General features: G+C 38.6%; 1 protein-coding gene across 1 annotated transcript in view; it reads right to left on the bottom strand.

Annotated features, from left to right (window-relative positions):
- Window positions 1-16587, bottom strand: part of MAGI2 (membrane associated guanylate kinase, WW and PDZ domain containing 2) — a 1553247-nt gene that overhangs the window by 518945 nt on the left and 1017715 nt on the right. The window contains exon 6 of the mRNA XM_055420681.2: window positions 1544-1623. Within this exon, the coding sequence (XP_055276656.1) occupies window positions 1544-1623 (80 nt within the window). The remainder of the gene's footprint in view (window positions 1-1543; window positions 1624-16587) is intronic.

Below are 16587 nucleotides of genomic sequence, written 5' to 3'. Positions count from 1 at the left end.
ACCATCCTGAGAAGACAGACAAACATGGATATAGGAGAAACTGATAACATTGAAATGTTATAGTTATTAGAAATGTTAAACTCACATCTCTCCCAGGATTTCAAGATTTGACTTTAATTGCCTTTTATAATGAAAAGAACAACTCAAAGAATAACAAGAGAGCTGAGAAGTTCAACATGTTAAAGAACTGCAAAATCACTGAATTCATTTTAATTATTATATATTAAGGCTTTCTATCTGTGGCATAAGTAAATTGTAACTCCTAGATATAGCAGATCAGGTCATTTTAATTTATAACCAATCATAATTTGCAACACATGTCTTATGGTTATCAATGAAATGTACCCTAATTGTGCTCAAAATCTCGTGTCACAAAGTAATTATAAAAAATTCACATACGTGTAGCTATACTTGTATACAGAAGGCATACAGATATAGCTATGAATATAAAATTAAAGTGACAAAAATTAGAGACTAATGCATTCAAATACATATGTGTAAATTGTATACTGATTTTTTAATTTAACTCAGTTGTGTAACCAACTTGTAAATAGTTACCATATAACCTAAGAATGAACAATAGCATCTTGATATTATCTGAGACAGAATTATGTCAAAATTAAAGGACTTTTAGAATTACAGACTTCGTAAAAAGTTGACTTTCTGAAAGCTTTTTAAAAAGTGTGAATATTCCTCACTTTCCTCACTTTTAAGAGCTCTTCAATGATGAGATGTCTCTGAACAAGGCTCTAATAATTTGATCAGATAAAAGCTGTGAATGTGTTCAAATAATGAATCTTCAGGAGTATATTTATCATTTTAGACAAATTATAAGTACTCTTTCAACATTAAACTCAATGGTAAAAATAATGGTACTGTTATCGTCAGTAACAGATTTCATCTATATAATTTACTATACAAGAACAAGGTTTCTATTCATCTAATCATCAAGATTATTTTAAAAAACCCTTCACATAGATGAAAACAGATGATTTTCAAGCAAGTTAATGCCATTACATTGGGAAATGTAAAATACTGAAGATAACACAGCACATTCATACAATTAATTGTATTTAAATGCTTGGTTCAAATAAAGAATATCACATATATCTCTAAATAATGGATTCATTCCTTAATAACTATTTGAATGTTATGCCTCACAACACAAAAATAAAGTATTACTTGTAGTTTCACAGTACTTTTCTCTATACACCATATTCAATTCCAATGAAAAGATCAGAGTACTCAGAGAGACATATTGTAAACAAAAACTCCCTAGTGGGTGGTGGAAAGTAAGGCCAGGAGTCAAACAGAACCCACAGAGATGACAGAGCTGTGATATCCAGTACAGTCACCTTAGAGAGAAAAGGAAAACCACATGGCACTGCTGAAATGCCGAGTTAATTCTATCTGAGCACTAAATATTACAGCTTTAAAATTGTCTCAATCAGAATACAGTTTCTTTAGACAAGACCCTCTTTTAAGAAATAGACACATTCTTGAAGTGCAACGCCAAAACACCATAAAAACTTAAATAACATACCATTTTCTTTGCACTCTTCTGGAGGTTTAGCCTTTTTCGCAAGTCGTGGATCCAGCCATGATGTTGTCTTTGTGTTATGGCTGAAAAGAAAAGAGATCACTCTGAACAGACACATACTGAAAGGAATCAAGTTTATTCCTTAAGAGGAAAAAAAAACAGGGTTAGACCAACAAAATTGCAATCGATACACTTAATTTGCTTACTGGTTCTAAGTAGCCCTGAAGGAGGTGTAAGAGTAATTGTGCAAGGCAGCTGTAAATTTGGCAACCTCAGCTCCCTGTCCTCAAAGCAGCTATTTTTATTAAAATCAACTAGAATGTTGCCAAGTTAACCTCATTGAAAATGCAGAACTCATCCAGAGCAAAAGGAATTTATTACAAATACAGGATTCTCCAGTTGGAAGAGCACAGGCTGCAGGCTCTGATACTATTTCCTGAGTTTTGCAAAAGAATTATTTTCGTCTTAAATCTGTCCTTTTCATAAACAGTTGTTTTGTTACTCTTTTAACTATAGAGTTGGCAGAGGGAGTACAAAAGTGATGCAAATTATAGCATGTTCTTGGGATTTCTACATTTTCTCAAAAAGTGATTAATAGCAATTTCATTAACCCACATTTAGCTATCTTCCATCTAAATACTTTCAATCCAGCTACAGGGTAAAAATGCTTGTATTCTAGCATTTCTGAATGGAATTTCTGGGAATTAATAATTTTTAATAACAATTTTGTTTAAAAAAAATGATCTCTGGGAAGTCTTGGCAAAAATTTCTTTTTTTTTCTTTTTTTTTTTCCAGTGTAAACATTTTCACTGCATTTATTTTTTTTAAATTTTTATTGGCAAAAATTTAAAAAGCAAAGGAGAGATGTTTTTAGAACAGTGTCTTTAGAAGAGGTTCTGAAATAACCTGCACTGGAATCATCTGGTGGATTTAATGCATCTTCTGGATCCTCATAGAACTACCAAGTCAGAATCTTTGAGGTGAGGCTGCAAAATATCCATCTTTGACTAGCACTCCAGGTGATTCTTATACATGCTGTATTTGAGAACTAAATTATGGCTATGAATGGCTCATAACCATACAGCGGAGCTAAACAATTTGCTGTGAATAGCTGTCTCACGTTATCTCATCTGTCAATGGACAAAATACCAAGGACGTGACATCTGTGAGGACTTAAAAAGAATGATCAAAGTAACAGATGTAGAAAAGTGAGGTTTGTAAAGAGAAGAGTTAGAATGCAATATGAAAGGGAAAAGTGGAAAATAGGTTAGAAATATAAATTAAAGCCATGAAACAGATCTTTGAACACAGTTGTAAGGAAGTAAAAATTACAATTATGATGTCAATTCACATGTGTTGTCTCTTTCTTCAAAGAGATTTAAATATATTTTATCATATTACAGTGTTAGCTAAATAATCTGATGAACCCATCTGTACTTAAAGCACAGTTCAGAAAAGTCTCCCAGGTAGCATATTTAATAGAAAACTTCTAGAGATTAAGTGCCCAGTTAATGAAGGGAATTTCAAGGCAGGAAGGAGGAAGGAAGGGGTTAAGGAGGGCAGTGAGCAAATGATTCCAGAGTGTTAAAGTACTCTTCAAAGAGTGTTTTCTGGATGATCACGTTTGCCCAAGTGCAGAAACATCTCCAGTCTGAGAACCTAGACGTTAATATCCTTGGGTCATTAAGTTTCTATTCTTAAAAAAAGATTCCCTTTTATTTCTGACTTACATGTAGGGTAAAGAGAAAACACTTTCCAATCATTTTCTTCATACTTAGGAATTCCTCAATAATTGATCTTTCTGAGCAGGACTTTAATAAATCTGATGAGATAAAGTCTATGAATTTGGTGAAATTATAAATTGTTGGGAGGGTATGCTAGCTTTTACCTTCCCCACATGTGACTTCTGTAAAGTAGTATCTCATTTTGGGCCTGATTTTTACTCATATTAATATCATCTAGTCTCTTCCTCTCATTTAAAGACTTAACGCCTATGGACAGAATGGGGGTTATGACTGTCCTAATGTGAGGATAGTGGCACTGGGTTCAGTGCTCATTGGTCCCATTAGAAAAATTAAGTCACTGTAAAGACGCTCTTTATAGATATGCCTCAGTTCAAAGTATATATATGTGTGTGTTGATGTCTATGCTTTTATGTGCTAGCAAAAAACTTGGGAGGTGAGCAAGGAAAATAAACTTCCCTTCTATTTACCCACACCTGCTTCCTCCAAATTCTTCCCCTATTTTGGAAGAAAGTCATTTCTAGGTCTCTAAGATGTATTCACAAGAGTACACACATCTTTAGATAAGTATGAAGGCGACATTACTAAGCCACTGCAGGCAGTCAAATTACCATTTCTGTACAGCTCCAACATGGGTCTCTAATACTGTCTAATTTAGTAGAGACTCATGAATTTCCTATTTTTCCTGAGTTTATATAAAGCATTTCATTACAGGATGATTTTTTCAGGTTGAACTAGCATTAACAGTGTGTCACTTTAATACATTTTGACAGATTGAGTCACTTATAGTTAACAGCATTCTTAGCTGATCCTCTGAACTGATTCTGAAAGAAAGTGGGTTGTAGTTACCTCCAGTAATTGTCACAAACATCCCATGAAGATACAGCATGGTATTTTCCGTGAGTGGCTCTCACAAGCCTTGCAATTTGCATGCTTCTTTAAGATGCCTTACAAAGGGGATATTTTTAATGCATTTGGGAGACAACAGACTAGATGGCTTTTCTACTTCCTTAAATTATATAATTTTTAAACCTCAACAATTCCACTTGAAAATAAGATTTGACATTGGCAGGAGACTGTGTAAAAGGGGACCACTGAGGGATTTTTCACAATCTGCACACCATCCTTCCTCAAGAGTTAAGAATGTGATTTCCTGTCACTTTCATTACTAGAGAAGATGCAGATGCAGAACACCAATTTTCGGCTTTTCCCCAAATTGTGAGGAGCATGAATGACAAGAAGGGAAGATGCTAACGCTATATAACCCTGTATTTCAATACTAGTTTCTTCAACAGAGACACATACACATATAGAGGCTGCCTTTGCAAAGAAACTTTTTCTAGTTGAGGACTGAAATACATATTTTCCAGGAACTTTGAATCATAGTAATATACTACTCTGCTGCTGCTGCTAAGTCACTTAGTCGTCTCCGACTCTGTGTGACCCCATAGACGGAAGCCCACCAGGCTCCCCCGTCCCTGGGATTCTCCAGGCAAGAACACTGGAGTGGGCCGCCATTTCCTTCTCCAATGTGTGAAAGTGAAGTTGCTCAGTCGTGTCTGACCCTTAGTGACCCCACGGACTGCAGCCTACCAGGCTCCTCCATCCATGGGATTTTCTAGGCAAGACTACTGGAGTGGCTTGCCATCGCCTTCTCCAAATATACTACTCTATATATTTCTATAGCTAAAGTTAATGTGATGATTATGAAGAGTAAGAGATCAAGTGGAGTCAGTAGCTATTCAAGTTCTATCACTGTCATATTTTAAAACCTGAAAAAATGGTATATCCAAAAGTCTTTTTGATGCTAAACTATCAGAAGGACAGGAGTAAACCAGAAGTGAAATTTCATTCAGCCCTGGAATTCTAGTTTAAATTCACATCAGAATGGCCTTGAAGACATGTGATAGGCTGACTTGTAATGAATTTGAAATTTCTGGATATTTTTTAAGTTTAACCTTTTCCAAATTGACAAAAGCAGCACAATAAATAATACCATCTTATCTGCCGAGGAAGCAGTCTTCTCATACAGAAAATGCTACCCGTTAAAATGAAAAGCCACTGACATTATGCCATACCACTGCAAAGATATTCTTATTATCTTGTAACATTTCCCGATTGCCTATTTTTTCAGGGACTGTGATAGAACTTCCAGAGCATCACTTCATTTACTGCTAATGAGTCTTTGTGGCTAGTATTTTTAACTCCATTTTACAGAAAAAGGAAGGCTGAGAGAAGACAAGTGAGTTGCCGAAGGATACACACCTAGTGCATGAAAGTAAAAGAGCTGGTATCATACAGACATATCTGATTCCCAATGCCAAGTTTGTTTTTTAATGATCGGAAACCAGAGACATAATAAATCTAAAACTTTGTTTTTTATATAGAGATGCTTTCTTTCACTTTCTCGGATAACAGTTAAAGATCTTTTTCCCAGTTTCATAGCCAATGGTTTACAAACTGAGACTTTTATCTCCTTTGTGAGAATAGTAATCACTGATTAAATTCCTTTGTGTTGAATGCCTTGTACTTGGTATTAAATTGTACGTGCATAGCGATATTGCCACTAAAAATATTTTCTCCTTGAGTGAGTGAAGTCGCTCTATCGTGTCCGACTCTTTGCGACCTCGGGGACTGTAGCCCACCAGGCTCCTCCATCCATGGGATTCTCCAGGCAGGAATACTGGAGTGGGTTGCCATTTCCTTCTCCAGGGAATCTTCCCGACCCAGGGATCGAACCTGGGTCTCCCGCATTGCGAGAAGATGCTTTAACCTCTGAGCCACCATGGAAGCCCTTTTTCTCCTTATAAACTTGAATTCTCTATTCAAATCATTTAAAATCAAATTTGAATATTTTTCCCAGAACAGTCTTACAATGGTGATGTATATAATCTACATGTAAATATTGAGTCGTAGAGGTTATAAAGAATTGCTAAGCTGCTAAGTCACTTCAGTCGTGTCCGACTCTGTGTGACCCCATAGACGGAAGCCCACCAGGCTCCCCCATCCCTGGGATTCTCCAGGCAAGAACACTGGAGTGGGTTGCCATTTCCTTCTCCAATGTGTGAAAGTGAAAAGGGAAAGTGAAGTCGCTCAGTCGTGTCCGACCCTTAGGTTAATAAAAATGCTTTCAAATGAGCAGAGTATTTATGAGGAATAAAGCAAAATTTTCACACAGGTCATGCCCACTCTATCCTCTATACATTTTTTTTTCTTTTCATTTAGTCTATGTTTTTCCAGTTGGGCTCAAACCTGTTAATGGTTTCCAAACGGAGAAGGCGATGGCACCCTACTCCAGTACTCTTGCCTGGAAAATCCCATGGACGGAAGAGCCTGGTAGGCTGCAGTCCATGGGGTTGTGAGGAGTCAGACACGACTGAGTGACTTCACTTTCACTTTTCACTGTCACGCATTGGAGAAGGAAATGGCAACCCACTCAAGTGTTCTCGCCTGGAGAATCCCAGGGTCGGGGGAGCCTGGTGGGCTGCTGTCTATGGGGTCGCACAGAGTCGGACACGACTGACGCGACTTAGCAGCAGCAGCAGCAGGCATACGAAAGGCTCAATGTTGACCCAGTTCAAATCCAATTTTAAGACAACTCCTCTTTTCATTTTTCTCTTCATTCTGTTTTCTTTTATTCTTTTCTTCCTATCTTTGTACTGACACTGAAATCAACATACTATTTTCACTACTGCACAAATACTAGATGGCATTTCATCAACTGAAATTTGATTAGTGGATAAGAAACTTTTATTATCAAATATACTCCTTTCTTTGCTCTGTTTGCTTTAAAAAATAGTAACAGACTTTAAACAATGATAAACACATTGAATTTTGAAAGTTCTCCAGAAAAGCCAATTCTGAATCTTAGTTTTTATTAGATAAACTGCATTTTCATCTTGGGAAATACTACCCTGGAAGAATAAAAAGAGATTGAACTCAATAATATTTGACAGCATGAAACATAGTAACAAGGTAAACAAGGGGCAGATAAATATTGTAGAGTCCTCTGAGCAATTTAAGATGTATGTGAATGTAAAAATTCTAGTAGTTGTCACATATGTTCAGAATCAGGAATCACACAGAGATTACTGGCTGTATTTTATATATTTTTAAAAGTTAACAGTTTTTAAAGGAATATGCTGCTGCTGCTGCTGCTAAGTCACTTCAGTCGTGTTCGACTGTGTGACCCCATAGACGGAAGCCCACCAGGCTCCCCCATCCCTGGGATTCTCCAGGCAAGAACATTGGAGTGGGTTGCCATTTCCTTCTCCAATGTGTGAGAGTGAAAAGTGAAAGTGAAGTCACTCAGTCGTGTCCGACCCTGAGCGACCTCACGGACTGCAGCCTACCAGGCTCCTCCATCCATAGGATTTTCTAGGCAAGAGTACTGGAGTGGCTTGCCATTGCCTTCTCCCTTAAAGGAATATAGGCATTTACATTTCATATAATAGTCAGTTAAGTCCTCAGATTGATTATGTCACTTTCTGAAAGATTTTGTCTTCCCTCTTGATCATTATTTCAGAAGGAAGAACTGTTGAAAAATGACTGGACACATCTAATTGATAACGAACAGTAGAAGCTTTTCTATTTAAGACTTTCATTGTACTGCTTAATCTTTTCTATTTATACATTGATAATCCACATAAAAATTGTCAATGACCTTTACAGTGGTTATCTGTTTCCTAAATAATATTTCTAAAATTTTGTTAAGCACATGAAATATGAGCTTGTCATCATATTGCCTTTCATACATTTAGAACACATTTTTAAAAGAGGTTTTATTAAAATTTATCTTGGATATTATGAGTGTTTGTTGCAAACTATTTTGTCTGAACACTTATTTTCTGTCTGGAGACTGCACTAGAACCTCCTACAGAAAAAAAAATTCAATATATCTACTGCTTTTGTAATACAAATAACAGAGAGTAGGCAAAGACCAGATGTTGGTATACGCCAAGCCTGGAATGAGAAAACATTTAGGCTTTACCAAAAAACCAACTTTTCTTTCCAGTAAATTTCTAAAATATTTTGTTTTCTTTCAATAAATGAAAGTACTAAATTTGTTGAAAATGGGAATTAGTGATTTACTTAAAACTTAAGGAAATATAGAAATAGCAACAACGGATGAAATACATTGTGTGTCTTATTTAGAATTTTAAAAAGATTCAGCCTTGACAAAGATTTGGGAAAGCATGTATATACAAGACATTTTCCATAGGTATGATTTTCAGTTTCAAAAGCTTGCTTTTAAAAATCTATTATTTAAGATGAGATAGTGTTCACTGCCATTCGGGAAGATGTTAGTAAACAAATAGGTTCTTGTTGCTGTTTTGTTTTCTGCCAAAGCAATAGCACTCTCTTTTATGTCACTAACTAAACTGACTCCCAAACAAAGAACTAATTTAATGGGATTCCCAAAGCATGTCAATCCAGATTAACCCTGTGGCAGCAATTCTTTATGGAACTTTTAGCCTCTGGAATAGTAAATTCGGGCTGAGAAACTTATAAAACAAATACTACTTGTAATATAAAAGTCTGTTTTATTCTTTTTTTTTTTTTTTAGCCAGTGCCTGTTTACATATTGGAAGTAGCATGGGATAATGTCAATGGCTTTGCAGGGTCACAAAGCAGTAATGTTGCGAATGTTCATTTGTCCAAGGGTGCCTCAGAATCTCATGTATAAAATGGGAGTACCTCAAATGCTTCAAAGGGTCGTCAAGAGTTGAACACGACTGAGCAACTATCATGCAATACATGTAAAGAAGGCACAATGGCAAATTAGTTAACAGCAAGGACCCTGCAAGGATCATGGAGAAAGCAAGAGAGTTCCAGAAAAACATCTATTTCTGCTTCATTGACTATGCCAATGAAGCAATGATCCACACATTGACTCTGTGGATCACAGTAAACTGTGGAAAATTCTGAAAGAGATGGGAATACCAGACCACCTGACCTGCCTCTTGAGAAACCTGTAGGCAGGTCAGGAAGCAACAGTCAGGACTATACATGGAACAACAGACTGGTTCCAAATAGGAAAAGGAGTACGTCAAGGCTGTATATTGTCACCTTGTTTATTTAACTTATATGCAGAGTATATCAGGAGGAACGCTGGGCTGGAAGAAGCACAAGCTGGAATCAAGATTGTCCGGAGAAACATCAATAATCTCAGATATGGTGATGACACTACCTTTATGGCAGAAAGTGAAGAGGAACTCAAAAGCCTCTTGATGAAAGTGAAAGAGGAGAGTGAAAAGGTTGGCTTGAAGCTCAACATTCAGAAAACAAAGATCATGGCATCTGGTCCCATCACTTCATGGGAAATAGATGGGGAAACAGTGGAAATCGTGTCAGACTTTATTTTTTTGGGCTCCAAAATCACTGCAGATGCTGACTGCAGCCATGAAATTAAAAGACTCTTACTCCTTGGAAGGAAAGTGATGACCAACCTTGATAATATATTAGAAAGCAGAGACATTACTTTGCCAACAAAGGTCCGTCTAGTCAAGGCTATGGTTTTTCCTGTGGTCACGTATGGATGTGAGAGTTGGACTGTGAAGAAAGCTGATCACCGAAGAATTGATGCTTTTGAACTGTGGTGCTGGAGAAGACTCTTGCGAGTCCCTTGGACTGCAAGGAAATCCAACCAGTCCATTCTAAAGGAGATCAATCCTGGGTGTTCATTGGAAGGACTGATGCTAAAGCTGAAACTGCAATACTTTGGCCATCTCATGCGACGAGCTGACTCACTGGAAAAGACTCTGATGCTGGGAAAAGTTGGGGGCAGGAGGAGAAGGGGACGACGGAGAATGAGATGGCTGGATGGCATTACCGACTCTGTGGACATGAGTTTGAGTGACCTCCGGGAGTTGGTGATGGACAGGGAGGCCTGGTGTGCTGTGATTCATGGGGTTGCGGAGAGTCGGATACAACTGAGCAACTGAACTGAACTGAACTGAATAAAAAAAAAATTAAAAAAAAATAAAGTTAAGTTTGAGACTCCATAAAAGTCTCAGCAAAAAAAAAAAAAAAAGGGGGGGGTCTGCTGCTGCTGCTGCTGCTGCTGCTGCTGCTAAGTCACTTCAGTCGTGTCCGACTCTGTGTGACCCCATAGATGGAAGCCCACCAGGCTCCCCCGTCCCTGGGATTCTCCAGGCAAGAACACTGGAGTGGGTTGCCATTTCCTTCTCCAATGTGTGAAAGTGAAAAGTGAAAGTAAAGTCGCTCAGTCGTGTCTGACCCTTAGCGACCCCACGGACTGCAGCCTACCAGGCTGCTCCATCCACGGGATTTTCTAGGCAAGAGTACCGGAGTGGCTTGCCATTACCTTCGGTTATATAAATAATCAGGTCAAGTTTATTGAGAACAGATCTATTTTTTAAACAAGTCTTAATTTGGTTATATTTGGTAAAAATGAGGGTGATTTTAGGGAGAAAAGGATGTTTCAATAAATGTTAAATCCCAGTTTGTTATTGGCGGTTTACCAATGGAGGTAGTAAGACTCATTTCTTGGATTGTTCCTTGCTGTTATGTGATATTAATGTAAAATTTAATTGAATTCTTAAAGAACACTATAAGTTTGTTTCTGAAGCTTATATCAGTGATCTATCTTTGGATGAAGATCAGATGCCTCGTGACCTGAACCCAGGACTAAAAAAATAAAAAAGACATAGTTTAAAGGACTGTCTCCAACCTGGATGGAAGGACTTTCTTCAGAAGAAACTACACTACACCAGGATGAGAAGACGATGACATCAGAGGTAGACAGCTTGCCCAAGATGCTGGACCTGATTCGTATGATCATTTATAATGTTTTCTTGACTTCTTCAGTTCAGTTCAGTTCAGTTCAGTCGCTCAGTTGTGTCCGACTCTCCGCGACCCTATGAATCACAGCACGCCAGGCCTCCCTGTCCATCACCAACTCCCGGAGCTCACTCAGAGTCAAGTCCACAGAGTCGGTGATGCCATCCAGCCATCTCATCCTCAGTCATCCCCTTCTCCTCCCTCCCCCAACCCTTCCCAGCATTATAGTCTTTTCCAGTGAGTCAACTCGTCGCATGAGGTGGCCAAAGTATTGCAGTCTCAGCTTTAGCATCAGTCCTTCCAGTGAACACCCAGGATCGATCTCCCTTAGAATGGACTGGTTGGATCTCCTTGCGGTACAAGGAACTCTCAAGAGTCTTCTCCACCACCACAGTTCAAAAGCATCAATTCTTCGGCGATCAGACCTCTGCATATAAATCAAATGCTTTTTTACCATAGGCCTGATCCTATGCTAGTTTTAGAAATTAATCCAATTGTCGGGTTTGTAGTCATGTAAAATCTCATTCGGCTTATACAAAAACTCTGTTAGACTTGTGCCATCCTAATGTCCTTAAACTATGGCAACAGTCTGCTTCTAAATTGGAAAATTAAAAACAATAGCTGGAAATCAGAGTCAGGGATATGGGAAATCCAAGATGGCTGCTTGGCTTTTCCCAGCTCCCTGACAAACCTCATTTTTTATTTGATGGGTTAAAGCCTCCTTGGCTACAGGGCCTCCATAATGAAAAATCATGGAATATTAAGTTTTGTAAATTGTTAAATTAAGTTTCTAGTTTTGTTAATGTCTAGTGGTTACTAAGACTCACTGCTAAGACAGTTCCTTGTAACGTGATACTGCTAAATGATTTAATTAAGTTATTAAAAAGGACACTCTAGGTTAGTTTCTAAGGCTTATCTCAGTAACCAATCTTCAGATAAAGGTAGGATGCTCCATAATGTACAACCTGGAGATTAAAACCAGACTATAATCATTTAACGAATGAAGTCAGGTGACTTGAGGTATACCAGGCTTTATCTAATGAAAGTTCTTGACTTATAATTCTTATTTGACTAACAACTGCTGCTGCTGCTGCTGCTAAGTCACTTCAGTCATGTCCGACCCTTCGCGACCCCACGGACTGCAGCCTACCAGGCCCTCCATCCGTGGGATTTTCTAGGCAAGAGTACTGGAGTAGCTTGCCATTGCCTTCTCCTAGCTATGGCTATATTATTTTCTATGTCACTTGTTTCACTGAGCCTGTGATATAATGCTGAACTGACAGTTCCATATGAGATCAATAATCGTAATAATGTGACTCTGGGTATGGGAAAAAGCAACAAGAGGAAATATTTTCCTGGGCCAGGAGGCTAGTAAGGCCTTGGTCCAGAGACTTTTGCTACTTGCAAGGCCTGGTCCAATTTTAGCACACTGAGTGGCCCATCACTTCCCTAGACCTGGGAATGAGCCTTCCCAGCACCGCGGGACACAATGGCCGTGAAATGGTGTCACATGGTCAGATATGTGGCTATGAAGGGACCCTGCTGACTGGAAGTTGGTACTTGCCAGCTGCCTCTACAAAGATTACATCATGACCATTGCAAGCTGCTGACCTTCAACACCCCCTGAAAGAAGTTCAGGGTGAAAATCAGGAATGAGCCACTCTGTGCTCTGGAAAAAAAAAAAAAAAAAAAACAACTGGCAGAACAGGCCTTCAGATAGTTAGATCTTTTCAGAAAAAGGTTTATGAGTTCCAATTCTTGCATCTTCTCATACCTAGAAAAACACTGACGTCATTAATGGTGAAATCTGCTTTAGCTATTAAAAAAAATTTTTTTTTTTTACAATTAAAAGTCAAAATAGAGTAGCTATGGTTTAGACATCCTGGGAAATAACTATTTCCCAGATATCCTGAAAAATGATATTATGCGTGTGATTTCAGATTAGACGCTATGACCTAATGTAGAACTTAATGCTCCTGTAATGCATTTTTGCTTCTGTACTTTGCTTGCTACTTGTAAAACCAAAGTTACTTCATTTTAAGATAAGGTTGTTTTTAAGTAAAGATTCCTAAAATTGTTTTTGAAAAAATAAAAAAAGGAAAAAAAAAATAAACAAAAAGGTCCTACTGTATAACACATGGGACTGTATTCATATATCTTATAATAAACTATAATGGAAAAGAAAAAATGAAAAATCAGTGTCAAGGTACAGAGAATACACTAGTGGTTACCAGTGGGAGAGGGCAGCGGGAGAGGCAAGATAGGGGTTGGGGAGTAAAAGGTACAAACTCCTATGTACAAAATAAAATAACATATAAGGATATACTGTGCAGCACAGGGAATAAAGCTAATATTTTATCATAAATATAAATGGAGTATAATCTGTAAAAGTTGTGAATCACTATGTTGTACACTTGAAACTTACATAATATTGTAAATCAACTGTACGTCAATAAAAAAAGAAAAATGTAAAAAAAAATTTCCCTCACCTTTTAATTGCAGCGCTTGTAAAGACTGAGACATATAAACTACTTGGCAATACTGAGTAAATCAATAATTATTTTAAAACATTGCATAGATGACAAAAATTAAATTACTCATTACCTTAACTCAAAGGTTTTATATATATATGTATTTATTTATATATTTATAAATATATGTATATATATGTATATATTTGGTGGCTCAGACAGTAAAAGTGTCTGCCAGCAATGCGGGAGACCAGGGTTCGATCCCTGGGTCGGGAAGATCCCCTGGAGAAGGAAATGGCAGCCCACTCCACTACTCTTGCCTGGAAAATTCCAGGACAGAGGAGCCTTGTAGGCTACAGTCTATGGGGTCGTAAAGCATTGGACACGACTGAGCGACTTCACTTCACTTCACTTCCAATAAGGAACTAAAGGGGAACTAAAGAACAAGAGGGGAACTAAAGAATGTCTTGAGGAGGGTGAAGGAGGAGAGTGAAATAGCCAGCTGAAAACTAAATACTGAAAAAAGATCATGGCATCCTGCCCCATTTTTTCATGACAAATAGAGGTGGGAAAAGTGGAAGTAGTGACAGATTTCTTCTTGGGCTCTACTGTGGATGGTGACTGCAGCCATGAAATCAGAAAATGTTTGCTTCTTGGCAGGAAAGCTATGACACACCGAGACAGTGTGTTGAAAAGCAGAGACATTACTTTGCTGACAAAAGTCCGTATAATAAAGGCTATGGTCTTCCCAGTGGTCATGTACAATTGTGAGAAAGTGAAAGTCACTCAATCGCGTATGACTCTTTGCAATCTGATGGACTACACAGTCCATGGAATTCTCCAGCCAGAATAGAGGAGTGGGTAGCCTTTCCCTTCTCCAGCAGATCTTCCCCAGGTCTCCCGCATTGCAGGTGGATTCTTTACCAGCTAAGCCACAAGGGAAGGCCAAGAATACTGGAATGGGTAGCCTATCCCTTCTCCAGCGGATCTTTCTGACCCAGGAATCAAACCAGGGTCTTCTGCATTGTAGGTGGATTCTTTACCAACTGACAGTGAGAGCTGGACCATGAAGTATGCAGACTGACAAAGAATTGATTCCTTTCAACTGCGGTACTAGAGAAGACTCCGGAGAGTCCCTTGGAGAGCAAGGAGATCAAACCAGTCAATCTTAAGGGAAATCAACCCTGAATATCCACTGGAAGGACTGATGCTAAAGCTCAAACTCCAGTATTTTGGTCATCTGATGAGAACAGCTGACTCACTGGAAAAGTTGCTGATGCTGGGAACGATTGAGGGCAGAAGGAGAAGAGGGCATCAGAGGATGAGATGGCTGTATGGCATCACTGATGCAATGGACATAAACTTGGGCAAACTTCAGGAGATGGTGAGGACCAGAGAGGCCTGGTGTGCTACAGTACAAGGGGTTGAAAGTAGTTGGAAATGACTGGGTGACAGAACAACAACAATATTTTAATACATATTTAAATGAACACTTCATTTAAGCATAGGTAGAATTCCCTTCTACTCAGAAATGAAACTGACCTTTTCCAGTCTTATGACCACTGCTAAGTTTTCCAAATCTGCTGACATATTGAGTGCAGCACTTTAACAGCATCATTTTAAGGATTTTAACAGCTCCACTAGAATCCCATCACCTCTACTAGCTTTAGGACCATAAATAGCATTAAAGAGCTTTAGGACCATAAAGAAGGCTGAAGGCCAAAGAATTAATTCTTTTGAACTGTGGTGTTAGAGAATATTCTTGAGAGTCCCTTGGACAGCAAGGAGGTCCAACCAGTCAATCCTAAAGGAAATCAACCTTGAATATTCATTGGAAGGACCGATGCTGAAATTGAAGTCCCAATACTTTGGCCACCTGATGCAAAGAGCCAATTCATTGGAAAATACTCTGATGCTGGGAAAGACTGATGGAAGGAGGAGGGGACAACAGAGGATGAGATGGTTGGATGGCATCACTGATTCAATGGACATGAATTTGAGCAAACTTACACGATAACAAAGTAAAGCTCAAAATTCTACAAGCCAAGCTTCAACAGTATGTGACAGATGTTCAAGCTAGATTTAGAAAAGGCGGAGGAATCACAGATCAGATTGAAAACATCTGTTGGATCATCAAAAAAGCAAAAGGGTTCCAGAAAACCATTTACTTCTGCTTTATTGACTATGCCAAAGCCTTTGAATGTGTGGATCACAACAAACTGTGGAAAGTTCTTAAAGAGATGGGTATATCAGACCACCTGACCTTCCTCTTGAAAAGTCTATATGCAGGTCAGGAAGCAACAGAACTGGACATGAAACAACAAACTGGTTCCAAATCAGGAAAGGAATATATCAAGGATGTATATTGTCATCCTGCTTATTTAACTGATATGCAGAGTACATCTGGAGAAGGCAATGGCACCCCACTCCAGTACTCTTGCCTGGTAGGCTGTAGTCCATGGGGTCGCTAAGAGTCAGACACGCCTGAACAACCTCACTTTCACTTTTCACTTTCATGCATTGGAGAAGGAAATGGCAACCCACTCCAGTGTTCTTGCCTGGAGAATGCCAGGGATGGGGGAGCCTGGTGGGCTGCCGTCTATGGGGTCGCACAGAGTTGGACATGACTGAAACGACTTAGCAGCAGCAGAGTACATCACGTGAAATGCTGGACTGGATGAAGCAGAATCTAGAATCAAGATTGCTAGGAGAAATATCAATAACCTCAGATATGTAGATGACACCACCCTTATGGCAGAAAGTGAAGAACTAAAGAACCTGTTGATGAAAGTGAAAGAGGAGAGTAAAAAAGTTAGCTTAAAGCTCAACATTCAGAAAACTAAGATCATGGCATCCAGTTCCATCACTTCATGGCAAATAGATGGGAGACAGTGGCTGACTTTATTTTTGGGTGCTCCAAAATCACTGAAGATGGTGATTGCAACCACAAAATTAAAAGACGCTTACTCCTTGGAAGGAAAGTTATGACCAACCCAGACAGCATATTAAAAAGCAAAGACATTACTTTGTC

Source organism: Moschus berezovskii, chromosome 3, assembly GCF_049115385.1.
Source record: "Moschus berezovskii isolate FMDL1 chromosome 3, NW_MosBer_1.0, whole genome shotgun sequence".
Classification (NCBI taxonomy): domain Eukaryota; kingdom Metazoa; phylum Chordata; class Mammalia; order Artiodactyla; family Moschidae; genus Moschus; species Moschus berezovskii.
Note: the sequence above shows the minus strand (reverse complement) of the source record. Positions and strands in the feature narration are given on the sequence as shown.